The sequence below is a fragment of the Panthera pardus genome, unplaced genomic scaffold (assembly GCF_024362965.1).
Source record: "Panthera pardus isolate Hobbes unplaced genomic scaffold, ASM2436296v1 HiC_scaffold_12, whole genome shotgun sequence".
Classification (NCBI taxonomy): Eukaryota; Metazoa; Chordata; class Mammalia; order Carnivora; family Felidae; genus Panthera; species Panthera pardus.
Genome location: NW_026526677.1, coordinates 60,286,562 through 60,300,952, shown reverse-complemented (window position 1 = coordinate 60,300,952; position 14,391 = coordinate 60,286,562). Strand labels below are relative to the sequence as shown.

Below are 14,391 nucleotides of genomic sequence, written 5' to 3'. Positions count from 1 at the left end.
CCCAGAGGTTCAAATTGATCAGATGCTATGGAAGGTCTTTGGGGGACTGGACCCTGGGCACCCCCTTTCTCCTGCCCTCCATGGTCTTCCCCAACCAGCCAGGGGTCGGTTCCCATCATGCTCCTCATCCTCCAGCATCAGCAGCCCAGCAGCACCCACACCAGCCCACCCTCAGGGCCCCCCTCACAAAGAGGGTGGGGCCCCAGGGGGGAGACAAACACCCCACAGGTGATGAACGAGTGGCAAAGGCAGGGAGGAGCAGGGAGCTGACCATGCCAGGCCTCACGTGGGCACATCCTCAGGCTACCTCGCTGGATCCTCAACCCACCCCAAGAGTGTGGGGTTGTTACTCTATTCTATGGATAAGCAATGAAGGTTCAGAGAAGGGCAGTGATTTGTCAAGGGCACACAGCAAGCAATACTGAGCAGAGCCGTTGAGCAGACATCCACAGAGCTTCTAGAATGCCTTTCGTGTGTCCAGTGTGGGCCCAATGGGTCAGCGGGGGCAGGGGCTGGGCATGACGGCAGTTTCCTTCCCCTTCCCAGTCCAGGTCTCTGCTTGGGGCATGCGTGTGCCCGCCTGTGTCCCGAAGCATCTATACTCCACGGAGCTGAGAGGGAGTGACTGCTCCCCAAGGTGGGAGGTGGTAAACACTGAGACACACCTACCATGTGCCAGGCAACCTGCTGGCACCACGATCAATCCTCACCATGATCCTGAGAGGTGGGTACTGTGCCCATTGTGCAGATGAGGAAACTGAGGCCCAGAGAGGTTGAACAACACGCCCCAGACACACAGCTGGGTCTGCCTCCCTATCAGCTGGTTCAATCACAACCCAGCTACTGAGGTCCTACCGCACGCAGCCAGTAGAAGTCAGCAGAGTCAGGAAGATGGAAGTCAAATTCCTGTTTCCCATTTACTGGCTGTGCAACTTTGGGCCGGCGGCTCAACCTCTCTCAGCCTCCATTTCCTCACCTGTGCAAAGGAAGCAGATGATTATTCCTGCAGGGCTGTGTAAGGACTCCATGGATTATGGAAGCCGGGCACTCGGCAGGGAAAACGGGGCAAAGGGCTATCGGTCCTCACTAAGGCATCTGGGACTCCGGTTGTCACCTCTGCCTGGGAAAACCTGGGTTTTGGAGGGCCAGATTAAAGGCCAAAACTCCCCCAAGGGTGTGAACAGCTCCAGATAGGACTCCAGGGTGACCCAGAGCCAAGCCACAATGTGGCTTCCCCATAGTACAGACTGTGGGATGCCACAGGTCTGAGTAATATTGCCCCAGGTCACGGAAACACGGCAAGGCTGTGCTATCAGGAAGCAAGGGCAGCAAGAAGCCTTGCCTCCCTCCCCGCTGCCCTCCTTATCTTATTTCCTAGGCTCTGGCCCACACCCAGCTAGAATGGAGCCAGACGGAGCCATGACTTAGCATCTGCCTCCCTAGAACGGCAGGCAGGGGCGGGAGTGGAGGGGCGCCTCATATCCGCAGATCCCAGCCACATCCCCAGCACGGGAGAAGAGACAGCCACCACTTGGCATCACCAGGGTCTGCAGAGATGACCTCCTAGTACCCCTCCCCTTCAGATCTTCCTGCCAAGGCCCTGGACAGAGACAGGATGGCCCATCCGTTCTCAGAGGAGGATGTTGAGGCCCAGCAGGCAGTGACACCCAAGGTCACCAGGGTCAGGATCTCAAGACCTATGTCTAGCCTTCCACCTTTCTTGGGCTATCGAGTAGGCACAGAGCACAGAACTAGTCAGGGAAATTCCGGGCCAGGGGGAGGGCCCTTGAGGAGGAAGAGCTTGACCCTGTCATGTGCCCACAGCTATGACAGCAGGAACCCAGGCTGCAGGGAGGCGGTTATGCCAACACAGCAGGCATGGAGAGGGTTGGTGGCTAGGGAGGCTCGACTCCAAATTCACCCCAAGATGGGATCCAGCCACAGCGCTGAGACGCACGCCTTCTGACACCATGCTCGTCTGGGCTCCCGGCCACCTCTCTCCCGTCCACACCGTCCACTGAGGTTTGCCTTTGGGCCACCCCACTGGCCTGCGAGCTCCAGGGCAGGGCCCAGGCCCGACTCCGCCCGCCCCACGACCAGGGTCGGGAGCAGGGCTCGGCAGGTTCTGCTGGGGCTGTAGGCAGGATCCCGGCGAGGGAGGGCAAAGTGGCACACAGGACTGGACCGGTCAGGCAACTGCTGCGAGCCCCAGGCCAAGCTGTCCCCCAGGGCTAGGAGGTGACAGCTCCTCTCCTCCACATATTTCTCTCTGGGGCATGGCCTTCTACGCTTTCTACAGCTTCTACGCCTGCAGTCACCTCTCTTGCCTCTCAGCCTTCAGCCAGTCAGACCGGCTCCACCGGACACAGTTCAGAGCCCAGAACCATCTCCCTCTGGGGCACAATAAGAACCTCAGGTTTGCAGGCCTGGTGCACAAACAGGAATGCAGCAAGACAGCGGACCCAGGGCACATTCTGCCTCCCCTTCCACCCTGCTCATCTGTCACCTCCCTCTGGGGATCTGAGATCGCGATAGGAAATCGACCACACGGCCGGGGAAAGGCCCGAGAAGGAAGCAGTCCCTCTGCCTGCCTGGGACACAGGAGAAAAGGGCAGGTTCTCAGGAGCACTAGCCTGTGCCCCATCCCCTCTGCAACAGACCTGCCTCTCCATCCCCCATCCCCTGCTTCCCCTCTCTTCCCACAGCAGTCCCCTCCTGCAAGGCCACGCAAGCACACGCACAGAAGGGAATCTTTCCGGAGGGGTGGCGCAGAGGCCCGGACGGCTGGCCCTGGTGAATCTACCTGTTCCATGGCACAGGGGCCTACCATCCAGCACAGCCAAGGAGTGGGGTCTTCACCAAGTGCTTGCGTGATGAACATGAGCCCAGGGCTCGGGGCTGGGGACCACCAGGCCACCTTGGGAGAATTCAGGGAGGTTCTAAAACACATCTGTTTGTGGAACCCCTACTTGTTCTCTTTGGTTCCCTTTGGTCCCTTTGGTTCCACCAAAGGACCTACATGCAAACTTATCTCCAGAGATGGGGAGAGGCTGGATGGGGCAGCGGGTGCTCTGTCCCCACAGAGATGAAAAGGGGCCCCTACTAAGGCCCTGCACCTGAGAGAGGAGGCAGCCCTTCATACCTCCACACTCTCGGGATTCCCCGAGTCACAGGCCTCGCTGACAGTCTTCCTCTCTTATCTCCCTGGCCAGGCCTGTGGGAGGCCAGCAGGCCTTGCCAAACTGGAAGGAACAAAGAAACAACGAACCCAGAGGAGTGAGCCATAAGACAGGTGCCCTGGGTGGGTAATGAGGCGGACAAGGCCTGGCCCCACCCACAAGACAGGGGTCTTTCCAGGCAGGGCCAGCTCTGGGTCCTCAACCCGGGGTTGGCAAGGAGCAGGTGGGCGAGAGAGGGAGCCGGTTTGTCATGTGTTCCCCTTGTGTTGACACCACAGATACCTCAAGTCCTTTCAACCTCCAGCAACCATGATCAGCAAGTTATTCTCCCCATTTACAGATGAGGCAACTAAGGCCAAGGTCATACCTCCCACGACCCTGCTGGGAGGGAGGGCCAAGTCCATCTGAATGAAAAACCAGCCTCCTCATTCCATTTTGGGGGAAAGCAAGAGGGCGGCCAGCAGGGAGGGAGGCTGACTGAGGAGATCCTCAAGAACAGAGAGGCCATGATACTGACCAACCTAAACGAGAGGGGCTGAAGGTGACATGGGAGAAAGAAGGCCTTCCCAGGGGCTTCCCAGAAAGGGCTCTTTGCTCTATTTGTAAACAGTCAGGTCACAGGCCCCAGGAAGTAGGACTCCATGGAAACACGGCCGCCTCAGGACAAAGTTCCATCTCACTGGCCAAGAACCAAGCAGCTGGGAGTTCATGGTCACCCCACTGGGCTAGTCTCGCCCCACCCGCCTGAGGCAAGCCGGGCCTGACTTTCTGCTCCACCGACCGCCCATCCTGACGGTGCAGTGAGGGCCTGCCCGATATTCGAGCCTGCACCACCCAGCAGGCACCGCTCACACACCCACCATCCTGCACACCCCGATCCACACAGTCTGGCCTCCTCATCCAACACCACTCGGCCGTGCCTGGCCTTCAACCGCCTCCCAAACCCAGAACTGATCCCCCACAGCCACCTCCGAGCTGCACTCAGGCATCTCCCAGCCGACACCAACCACCACGGCAGGGGCAGCTCTGCTCCTCCTCTTACAGTGTCTAGAAAGGACCGGACACCAAGCCCAGTGAGGAAGGCAGTGAAGGAGGGGGCAGCATGGCAGGACTCCCAAACTGGCCGGGAAAGGGGCCCAGAGAGGGCAGGTGACTCCACCAGGATCACACAGCAGGGGGAGGCTGAGCCAGCCATGTTGGCATTTCCTCCTCTAGCACAGCAAGCCCAGCTTTCCCCAGCCATGCCTCACCAGCCTCCTTCAGAGGCACAGATCTAAAATGTCTGGGTGCTGGCCAGAGGGCAGGACAAGGGCAGCAAAGGGGTGGAGTGAGGAAGGCAGAGAGCTCAAGTGTCTCCCCCTCCAACACACACACACACACACACACACACACACACACACCCAAGGCCTCACAAAGGCCCTTTGAGGCTGGCCTCCTTCCCCACCCACCAGACAAAGGAGGGAGAGGAAGGCGTGGGGGTAGGGGTTCTGAGAGGCAAGAATCTTGTGGCCAGGAGGCTTCTGGGAGTTCTGAAGAATCAAGGCAGCTCACAGGGCCGAAGTGAAAGGTCTGGTGTCAGGGTGGAGGGCCAGGCGAGGCAGGACTCCTGGGTCCCAGCTGGCTCTGTTACCGACTCCCTGGGCAATCAGGGCATTGCCTCCCCCTTCTGGCCTCAGTTTCTCCACCTCTCAGGTACCCCAGTCCAAGAAAATACACAGGATTGTTTGAAGTGGAAGGGACTTGAGATCATAGCCTAGGAAAGGGACATGAAAACTAAATTCCATTTGCCCAAAATGTCTAGGAGGCTGGAGGGAAGTGTGTAAAATGCAAATCTGACCCTGTCACACTCCACAAAAAGCCTCGCCTTCCAGGGCTCCCACGGCCCCAGAGTGCACCAGCCCCACCAACCCTAGGACCCAGGCTTCCTCGTCCCCTACGTTCCTGCCATGTCCCAAATAAGCCTGAGGGTTTCAAGTCTCCCGCCCTTTCCAGACTGTGCTGCCTCACCCTTCAACTGTGAGATGCCTCTTCGGATTCACGGGCAGCAGGGCACAGCACAGTCCCCTGCACAAACGTCCCTCCCGTGTGACCAACTCAACACCAGCAGCCTCCCAGTCACCCGGGTCCCAGGGGTGCCCACTCTCACACGTAGGAATCGGGGTGAAAGAGGACGAAATCATGTCATGAGGCCAAACACTTCTGCTCAACACAGTCTAGCCTCGGCGACCAAGGCTGGGACAGGGGTGGGCAGCCAGACAGATGCCGCGGAATTCACCACTCTCAACAGTGATGGTGCCAGCTGCCTGGACTCGGTGCCAGGTGCAGGGCCAGACTTGTTCATGTGCTATCTCTTCTAATGCTCCCAACAGCCCTGTAAGGTGCTATTGTTTTTGTTTTGTTTTGTTTTGTTTTTAACGTTTATTTATTTTTGAGACAGAGAGAGACAGAGCATGAACGGGGGAGGGTCAGAGAGAGGGAGACACAGAATCCGAAACAGGCTCCAGGCTCTGAGCTATCAGCACAGAGCCCGATGCGGGGCTCGAACTCACGGACCGCGAGATCATGACCTGAGCGGAAGTTGACCCCTTAACTGACTGAGCCACCCAGGCGCCCCAGGTGCTATTGTTTTTCACTACTATTAACTACTTACCATAATAAATACTTTCATTTGCAGCAAATGACTGTTCCAAAACCATCACGAAAATAATCAGCAAACTCCTTACACTTCACCATCACTCTACATTTTACTAAAAATAGGTCACATCCACATTCACCTCATTTTTGGCCCAAAACCACCCTGGGAGAAGGGTGGCAGGGCGGAGGGCCCCATTTGCCCTGTGAGGAAGTTGAGGCCCAGAGAGGGGGCGAAATCCGGGCCAGGCAGTGATGGCCACAGGGTCAGGGCCCATGCTCGTGCTCCCTATCCAGGAGAAACCCCGCAGCAGGAGGGTCCTCCACTTTCTCAGCCACCCGGGGCCTCAGCCACCGCCCTGTCACCCGCAGGCTGCTCGCCTCAGTTCCGGTTGCGACCAGACACTGACCTTGGGCCGCTTCCACCTGACAGTGGGCCCCGGGGTGCCCTTGTAGTACAGGGAGTCATCGGTGGCCGGGAAGTTGGGGTCCTCGAAGAGCACCTTCCTGCGCAGACAGGCCCGCTTCAGGGCGGAGTAGTTCTGGTCCTCGTAGGGCTTCACACACGAGAACATGGTGGCGGCTACCCCAGCAGGGGAGGCCAAGACAAGGCAGCAGAGAGCTGAGGTGGGGACGTGGGTGGCTCCGGGGGTACCTGGGAGGACAGGAAGGTGAGGAGATCATCACTTACCGAGGACTGGAGGACCCAAGGCACACGGAGTCAGGTGCCCTCCCCGTGGCCCTGTGAAGCGGCCCCCTCATCCCCAGATGACAGGCCAGGAGCCGAGAGGCTCAGAAGCGGGGACAGACACAGCTGCTACTTGCACAACAGGGACAGGAACCAACTGACTTGACTCCACATCCTGAATCCTCTCATTTCTGATGCTTAGAGGGGGTGCCAGCCCACAGGCAGGCCAAGGGCACAAGCACAGTGATGCTGGGGCTGCCTGGCCACACCCACCTGCTCCTTCCTTTGTCACCAGCCTTTCCTAGACCTGCCAGGGCCGAGTCAGGCTCATGGCCGACTCAGCAGCTCCCTGGCAGGAAAGCAGCAGCACTGCCTCCAAGCTTCTCTCCCCTGGACCCTCCCCGCGTGGTAAAGGCACATTTCTGTCCCCCGTGGAGGGCGCCCCCCTCCAGTCATCCATCGTTTACATTCTCTGTCAGCCCCACCCTCTAGCAAGCACTGCCTTCCGGAATAAACATCTCCTCCTCCTCAATCCTACTGACCTAACCTCCCCTGAGGCCCCCCATCCCTCACTCCTAACCTCCCATCCTCCCAAGCCAGACTCTCGCTGATGACCTCCCAGACCTCACAAAGGCTCACTCCTGAACAGTCTCATCTGGGTCCCCGGGGGCGACGGCACTGCTTCTGGCCCCTCCCCCACCTCTGGCCTCCCTCTTCCCCTGGGGGATCTGGGGGGCTGCACCAAGCCGTGTTCTGCTCACCATCTCTGCCTGATGACCCCCATCTCCCTGTGCCCCTCTTCTAGGCCCCCAACTGGGCCACCCCTATGAGGTCCCGGGGTGCCCACAGCCATCAATCCCAGTCCCCTTCGCCTCCCTCCACACCTCCCCAGGATTCCGGTCCCAGGAAGCAGGACCGGAAGCACCCATTAGACCGGAAGCCCCCAGAGAGCAGGGTCCACTTGGTTTGCTCCTCCTGTGCATGCGGCCCCTGCACCGAGCTCGACACAGAAGGAGGCTGTACACGTCAGCATCCTCCCTGCAACCCCCCTCAAGCTTGTAGCCACAGGTAACCAAACTGGAGGGCCACTGACCGGAGCGGCAGGGCCAGGGAAGCCCTTCAGGAGGGGGCGGGGTGGGGAGGGGCCTGACGCATGCTCAGAGGACCAGGATCTGACAGCCCCTGTATCTCAGACTCCATCTGGGCTGCTGGCAGAGCTCCACCCCCGCCGTCCGGGTCTACGCACCCTGGGGCCTGCCCAGGCAACACTGCAATCCCACTGGGGCACAGGCCCTGACTTCCCAGCCCAGCTGAGGGAAACCGAGGCAAGGTATGCTGGCTTCTGGGGTGAACACAAGTTTGAAAACAAGACTGACGTGGGTGCCAGTCCCAACTGCGCCTCTCACCTGCTGTGTGGCCTTGAACAAGTCTCCCTCTCTGAGTGCCCATTTTCTCAGCTCCGCAATGGGAGCGATATTGCTTTAAGAACCGGAAGATGCCATTGCTGAGAAGACGGCTTAGCAGGCCAGAGAGAGGGGGATGAGAAGAGGAGGACACAAGTCACCTCTCATTACCAAGAGAGCAGCTCCGTCTCTCCGGCACCTGCCATGTGCAACCCAGCAGGCAAGAGGCAGTATAGGAAAACAGTGCTGGGAAGTCGTTCACCGCGTCCATTTTTCAGGAAAGAAAACTGAGACTCAGGGGAGGGGCCTTGCCCACATTCCATGGCAGAGCCTGGACTTGAACTCACATCTTTTGGTGCCTCCACCTTGGCCTGGTGACCCTGTGGCACAGGAGAAAGGGCTGATTCCACACACTCTGGCTGCGCCAGGTTCACGGGAAGGGAAAGACAAGGGATGTGACGGGGAAGGGAGTAGCAGGAAGGGCAGGAGGTGAGATGGGCGGTGAGTGTGGAACTCGGAGGGGCAGCAGGGAGAGCAAGGAGGGCTCACGGTCCCTGGCCGCCAAGGACACACGGCCACTTCACCTTCTGCCCCACATCCATACGGGGCCTGCTGGCTCTGCTGCTGTGTGACCTCAGGCCAACCACTTAACCTCTCTGGCCCTGCCTCTTCCAGGAAGGCCCAAAACACTTTCAGCCTGGGAGGCCTTAGGGAAAGAGGAGGGGAGCCTGGAGAGCCAGCCCCTGGACTTCTGACACACAGCCACTCAGGGGAATCATTAGCATCACAGCTTCCAGTAGGGCCTGGTCAGGAAGCAATTAAAGCTGCAAGAATTAGATCAAAGAAGCTAAAAGCAGGATCCCAGAAATCAGCTCTAGCAATTCCAAATTCAGAGCCCAGAGGGCCCAGGGAGAGGGAGCAAGCTGGCTGAGGCAGCACAGCCAGGTCGGCCTGGCCAGAGAATGAAGATTCTGGTGGCCCTCCAGGCCACATGGTGGTCAACGTTCCCAGGAGGCTCTGCTCCCAGGGAGGCCAGAAACAGGAAAGCCTGGCTGGGCCCAGGCCAGGAGAACGGGGGCCAGGCCTGGCTGAAGGTCCAGCCCTGGCTCATCTCTCCAGCCTCACCCCTGCCAGCAAGGCTGCCCCAGCCTACTTAGGCCAGGCTCTTCAGCCCCAGCCTTTCTTTGCACAGCTTGTACCTCATGGCGACTGTCCTCTCACACCTTCGGCATGCCCCAAGAATACCTCCCACTCCACCCATTGAGTCAACACTCCCACGGGGTCATGGAGTCAATATGAGCTCTGCCCCCCCTCCCGATAGCTGCAGGCATCACTGCTGAAGGCCGCGGAGAAACCAAGAGTCAGGAAAGCCGGCTTCCAGATCTGGGGGCTCTTCTCGGGGCTCTTCTCTCTGGGCCTGAGTTTGGAGCATGGCACACCCCGCTTCTGAACGTCTTCACACTGTGTGTGAACCTGCACTGACAGGAGAGTCCGAGTTTCCCAGCTGCTTTCAGCAGCCCTCTTCCCTCTGCCCCTGCCAAGCTCACCCCACCCCTACCATTCTCCATGCCACGTTCAGTGCTACGAACCCCCTGCAGTTCCTGTAGCTGTTTACTCGGAGCCTGTGCACGCACCGTTCCTTCCACATGTGCATACCCGGAGAACCGGTCATCTTTCAAGGCTCAGCCCAAGTGCCTCCCTCCCACCCCCAACCCGTCTCCTCTCCCCCTCCACAGGACGGGAAACCCTGTGACGGCACCCATTACATCATGCCCCATCTGCGTAGGACTTATCCATCTCCCCGGCCCAGCCTACACCCCTGCAGGGCAGGGCCCGTGTCTGGCTCCTCTCTGTAACCTCAGGGTCCAGCACTGGGGGCAGGTTCAATACATCTGTATTGAGAGAGAGCCAACACGGGGGATGTAGGAATCCCTTCACGGATGGGAAAAACAGGCTCAAAGCATGGCAGGGACTACCAGAGAGGGTCAGCTTGCCACATCTGAGCCGCACCAGCTCTCAGGTCCTGAAGGCAGGGCCTGCCCCTTCCCACTGCCCCCCTCCCTCCGACTCCCACTGCAGCACCCTCACCCCTGCTGTCGTGGGCGCTTCACAGCTGCACCTGGACACTCCATGCAGCCAGCGCTTCTCCAGCTCTTGGCGGAGAGCCGGCTCTAGTTCCCCAGTATCCTACGCTGTGCGACCCTGGACAGGCCACAACACATCTCTGGTCTGCATGGTCCCCATCTGGAAGGAAGTGTTCATGTGCCAGGGTCTCTGGGAGGATCAAAGGAGACACTGCTGCACAGAACTGCATTTTGTATGCTTCGATGCACGTGCTCCTGAGGGATGTCGATGTTGACGTCTGGGGTAGACAATGTGTCCACAGCCCCGCCAGGAGGGCGAGAACAATTCAGGCTTCCGCCCCCAAAGCACTTCATGGTCTAGTGTGGCCAGAAGACACAAGGCACATGGAATATGTCACCTCAGAGATTCCGGCAAGGGCGACGCAAGGAGGCGTTCACAGAGGCCTGGTCCCGGAAGTCGGCTGTTCTTTAGGAAAGGCCATTCCAGACAGAGGGAACAGCTCAAGCAAAGTCTCAGCGGCAGGCAGTGCAAGGCGATTCAGACCCAGCCAGGCACAGTGGGGCCTGCCGACTGAGCACAGGGTGCTAACCTGGGTCAGAACGAGGGCCTGAGAGCACTCACCAGGGAGCTCAGAGAAACCACTTTTCTGGCAGGTTGGTAGGACTTGAGTTCGAGTCCTGACTGCACACTTAGCACTGCACATCCTTGGACAAGCGTTAACGCCTCTGAGCTGCTATGTATCAGCCCCACCTCGTCCCGGCTTCTCAGGTGACAGGGAAAGACAGGGAAAGGTGCCCTGGGCACCTCAGCCTGGAAATGGTGTGTACCCACTTCCAGGCGGCTGTGGCCCCGGCTGCTGTTGTTCCCTGGGCCTCGAGAGGTGGTGGGCATGGCCCAGCTGTGCACAGGGCGGAGTGAGGGCTCATCTGAGGTCACGCTGAGCCAGCTGCGGGAGGAAGCTGACGCCAGTGAGCCTTCCCTCGATGCTACGGCCACCACAGCCAGGGAGGAACCGGAGAGGGAGTCTGGTCCCATTTTATAGATGAGAACATCGAGGAATGTGTCCCAAATCTGCCACCCATTAGCTGGATCCCAAGCTTCCAGACTCCTTATCACACCAGGGCTTTTCAAAGCAGGGCCCCGATTAACATTGTGATCACTTTAGGGGGTACTTTGATGTGGCAGTAAAGACGTCAGTAAGAAAGCTGTTCCCCATCCCGTTCTCTCTCAAGGACTCTCTCTGAAGGAGAATTCGGTTTGGTCCAGCGTGTCAAAATCCCTTGTGGCCCCTGCACACCTATACTTGCCGAAGGAGGATCAGGCCAGGCTCAGAACACCAGCATCTGGCCAAAAGTGAATGGATTTTTCTGCTGTTTTTCCTTTAGTTTTAAGTACCAGTTACCTTGTACCTACGGAGAGTAATACTGACTTTCTTTTTTTTTAAGTTTATTTATTTTGAGAGAGCGAGAGAGCATGCACGTGCACGCGTGCGCGCGCGCGCACACACACACACACACACACACACACACACACACGAGCAAGGAAGGGGCAGAGAGAGAAAGAATCCCAAGCAGGCTCTGCACCCAGCACAGAGCCCAACGTAGGGCTCAATCTCACGACCCTGAGATCATGACCCGGGCCGAAACCAAGAGTGAGACACTTAACTGACTGAGCCACCCAGGCGCCCCATTACTGCCTTTCCGTTTACAGCAGACAGTTTCCTTTAAGAAATACTAAGGACAAAGGAAGTTGACTTAAAGAAAATCATGAAGTTCACAGTGGTGTAGGGGAAGCCTCAGCAGTACACAGAGCCCTGGAGGGCAGGATGCAGCTGAGGAAGGAGCAGGACAGAGGCCCAGAGCCCTGTGGCAGGGGGCAGGTCACCTGACCTCTCTGGGCCTCGGGCCTCTCTTCTAAGAGGTAGGATAAAGAAGCCAGCACACAGAGGGCCAAGAACAGCCACGGCCATTTGAAGAAGAGCATGCTAGAGGATTCACACTAGCAGTTAATAAACCCTACCACAGGGGCACAAGGTGGCTCAATCAGTTAAGCGTCCGGCTCTTAGTTTTGGCTCAGGTCATGATCTCACAGTTTGTGGATTCGAGCCCCACATCGGTCTCTGTGCTGACAGCTCAGAGCCTGGAGCCTGCTTCGGATTCTGTGTCTCATTCTCTCTCTGCCCCTCCCCTACTTGTGCTCTGTCTCTCTCTCTCTCTCTCAAAAATAAATTAAAATGTAAAAAAAAAATTTCAAAAAAAAAAAAAAAGACCTAAAGACCTATCATAAAGCTCTAATAATTTAGACAACGTAGTATTGGCACAGGAGAGACAAACAGACCAATGGAACATAGAAAGCCCAGAAAAAGGCCACAAGTAGGACACCAGGTTTATGACAAAGGTGACATCATGGTGCATGGGGAAAAGGATGGTCTTTTCGATGAGTGGTGCTGGGTGGACTAGTTAGCCATATGGAAAAAGATTCATCTTGACTCGTACTCCCCTATTATACACAAAAAAAAGTTCCACGTAGATTGCAAATCTAACCAAAAGGGAAAACAATAAAGCTTTTTGAAGAAAACAGAAGAAAAAGAGCATACGGGAGGAAGCAATCAACAAAATTAAAAGGCAGACTATGGAATGGGAGAAGGTATTTCCAAATGACATACCTGGTAAAAAGTTAGTAACCAAAATCTATAAAGAACCTATCAAATTCAACACCCAAAAAACAAACAACCCAGTTAAGAAATGGGCAGAAGACATGAATATTTTTCCAAAGAAGACATCCAGATGGCTAACAGACACGTGAAAAGATGTTCAACATCACTCATCATCAGGAAGATACGAATCTAAACTACAATGAGATATCACGTCACACCTGTCAGAATGGCTAACATTAACAACTCAGGAAACAACAGATGTTGGTGAGGATGTGGAGAAGGGGAAAGCCTCTTCTACTATTGGTGGGAATGCAAACTGGTGCAGCCACTCTGGAAAACAGCATGGAGTTTCCTCAAAAAGTTAAAAATAGAACAAGCCTATGATTCAGTAATTCCACTAGGTATTTACTCAAAGGATACAAAAACACAGATTCGAAAGGGTACGTACACCTCAACGTGTACAGCCGCGTTATCAACAATAGCCAAATTATGTAAAGAGCCCAAGTGTCCATCGACTAACGAATGAATAAAAAAGATGTGGTACGTATATACAATGGAATATTACTCAGCCACCAAAAGGAGTGAAACCTTGCCATTTGCAACGATGTGGATGGAGCTAGAGTGTATTGTAGTGTATTATGCTAAGAGTAATAAAGTCAGTTAAAGACAAACACCACATGATTTCAGTCAGATGTGGAATTTAAGAAACCAAACAAATGAGCATATGGGAAGAGGGGGGTAAGAGAGAGGGAGACAAACCATGAGACTCTTTACAACAGAGGACAAACGGAGGCTTGCTGGAAGGGTGTTGGGTGGGGGACAGGTTACATGTATGATGGGTACTAAGGAGGGCACTTGTTGGCATGAGCACTGGGTGTTACGCGTAAATGATGAATCACTAAATCCTACTCCTGAAAACAATACTACACTACACATTAACTAACCAAAATTTAAATTACAACTTGAAGAGAAAAAGAAGAGATTATGTCCAAATGGCCGATAAAATGAGAAGAAAAAGCCCTCAACTTCGCTAGTCATCAAGGAAATGCAAATTAAAACCTCGATGAGATACCGCTACACCCCCACCAGAATGACTACAGGGAAAACCACCACACAGACACACACACACACACACACACACACACACACACACACACACTTCCTAAGCACACAGCTCTTCCGCATTGACGGTGGAAGTATGAATGGGTACAACCACTTTGCAAAACCATCTGACCCTAGCTATTAAAGCTGAACAAAGGCATCACTCAGCAATTCTACTCGTAAGTATACAATGAAGAGAAACACAAGCACCTGTTCACCGGAAGGCCTGTACAAGAATGTTTATCACAGCAGTGTTTGTTACAGCTGAAAATCGGGAAAAAACCCCAATGTCCATCAACAGAAGAGAGGATAAATACAGCGTTGCAATGGAATAGCATCCAGCAATGAAAACGAACAAATGATTGCTGCGCGCAATTCCAGGGATGGATCTCACAAGCAAAACATTAGGCAAGAGAAGCGACACTGCGATCCCATTTATGTAAAATTGGAAAGCAGGCATAACCCATCTCTGGTGACTACAAGGCAGGACAGTGGCTATCTCTGGGGGCAGTGACTGCAAGGGGCCTGCAGGGACTTCTGGATCTCTGATAATACTGCTTCTCGATCTGGGTGGTGCTGCATGGGTGTGGTCACTGGGCTGTGCGCCTGAACTTCATGCGGTTCCAGAGGGCAGTTATGCTTTAATGA

The 14,391-nt window shown here is 55.8% G+C and overlaps 1 protein-coding gene across 3 annotated transcripts in view; it reads right to left on the bottom strand.

Annotated features, from left to right (window-relative positions):
* CAPN5 (calpain 5) overlaps positions 1-14,391 on the bottom strand; it is a 52,194-nt gene that overhangs the window by 29,023 nt on the left and 8,780 nt on the right. For 2 of the 3 annotated variants that reach the window (XM_019449905.2, XM_053900120.1), the window contains exon 2: positions 6,221-6,465. In XM_019449905.2, coding sequence (XP_019305450.1) covers positions 6,221-6,385 — 165 coding nt within the window. In that variant the 5' untranslated portion in view covers positions 6,386-6,465. Of the gene's footprint in view, positions 1-6,220; positions 6,466-6,660; positions 6,781-14,391 lie in introns of those variants that run through there. The other variant, XM_053900121.1, reaches the window with a different exon arrangement.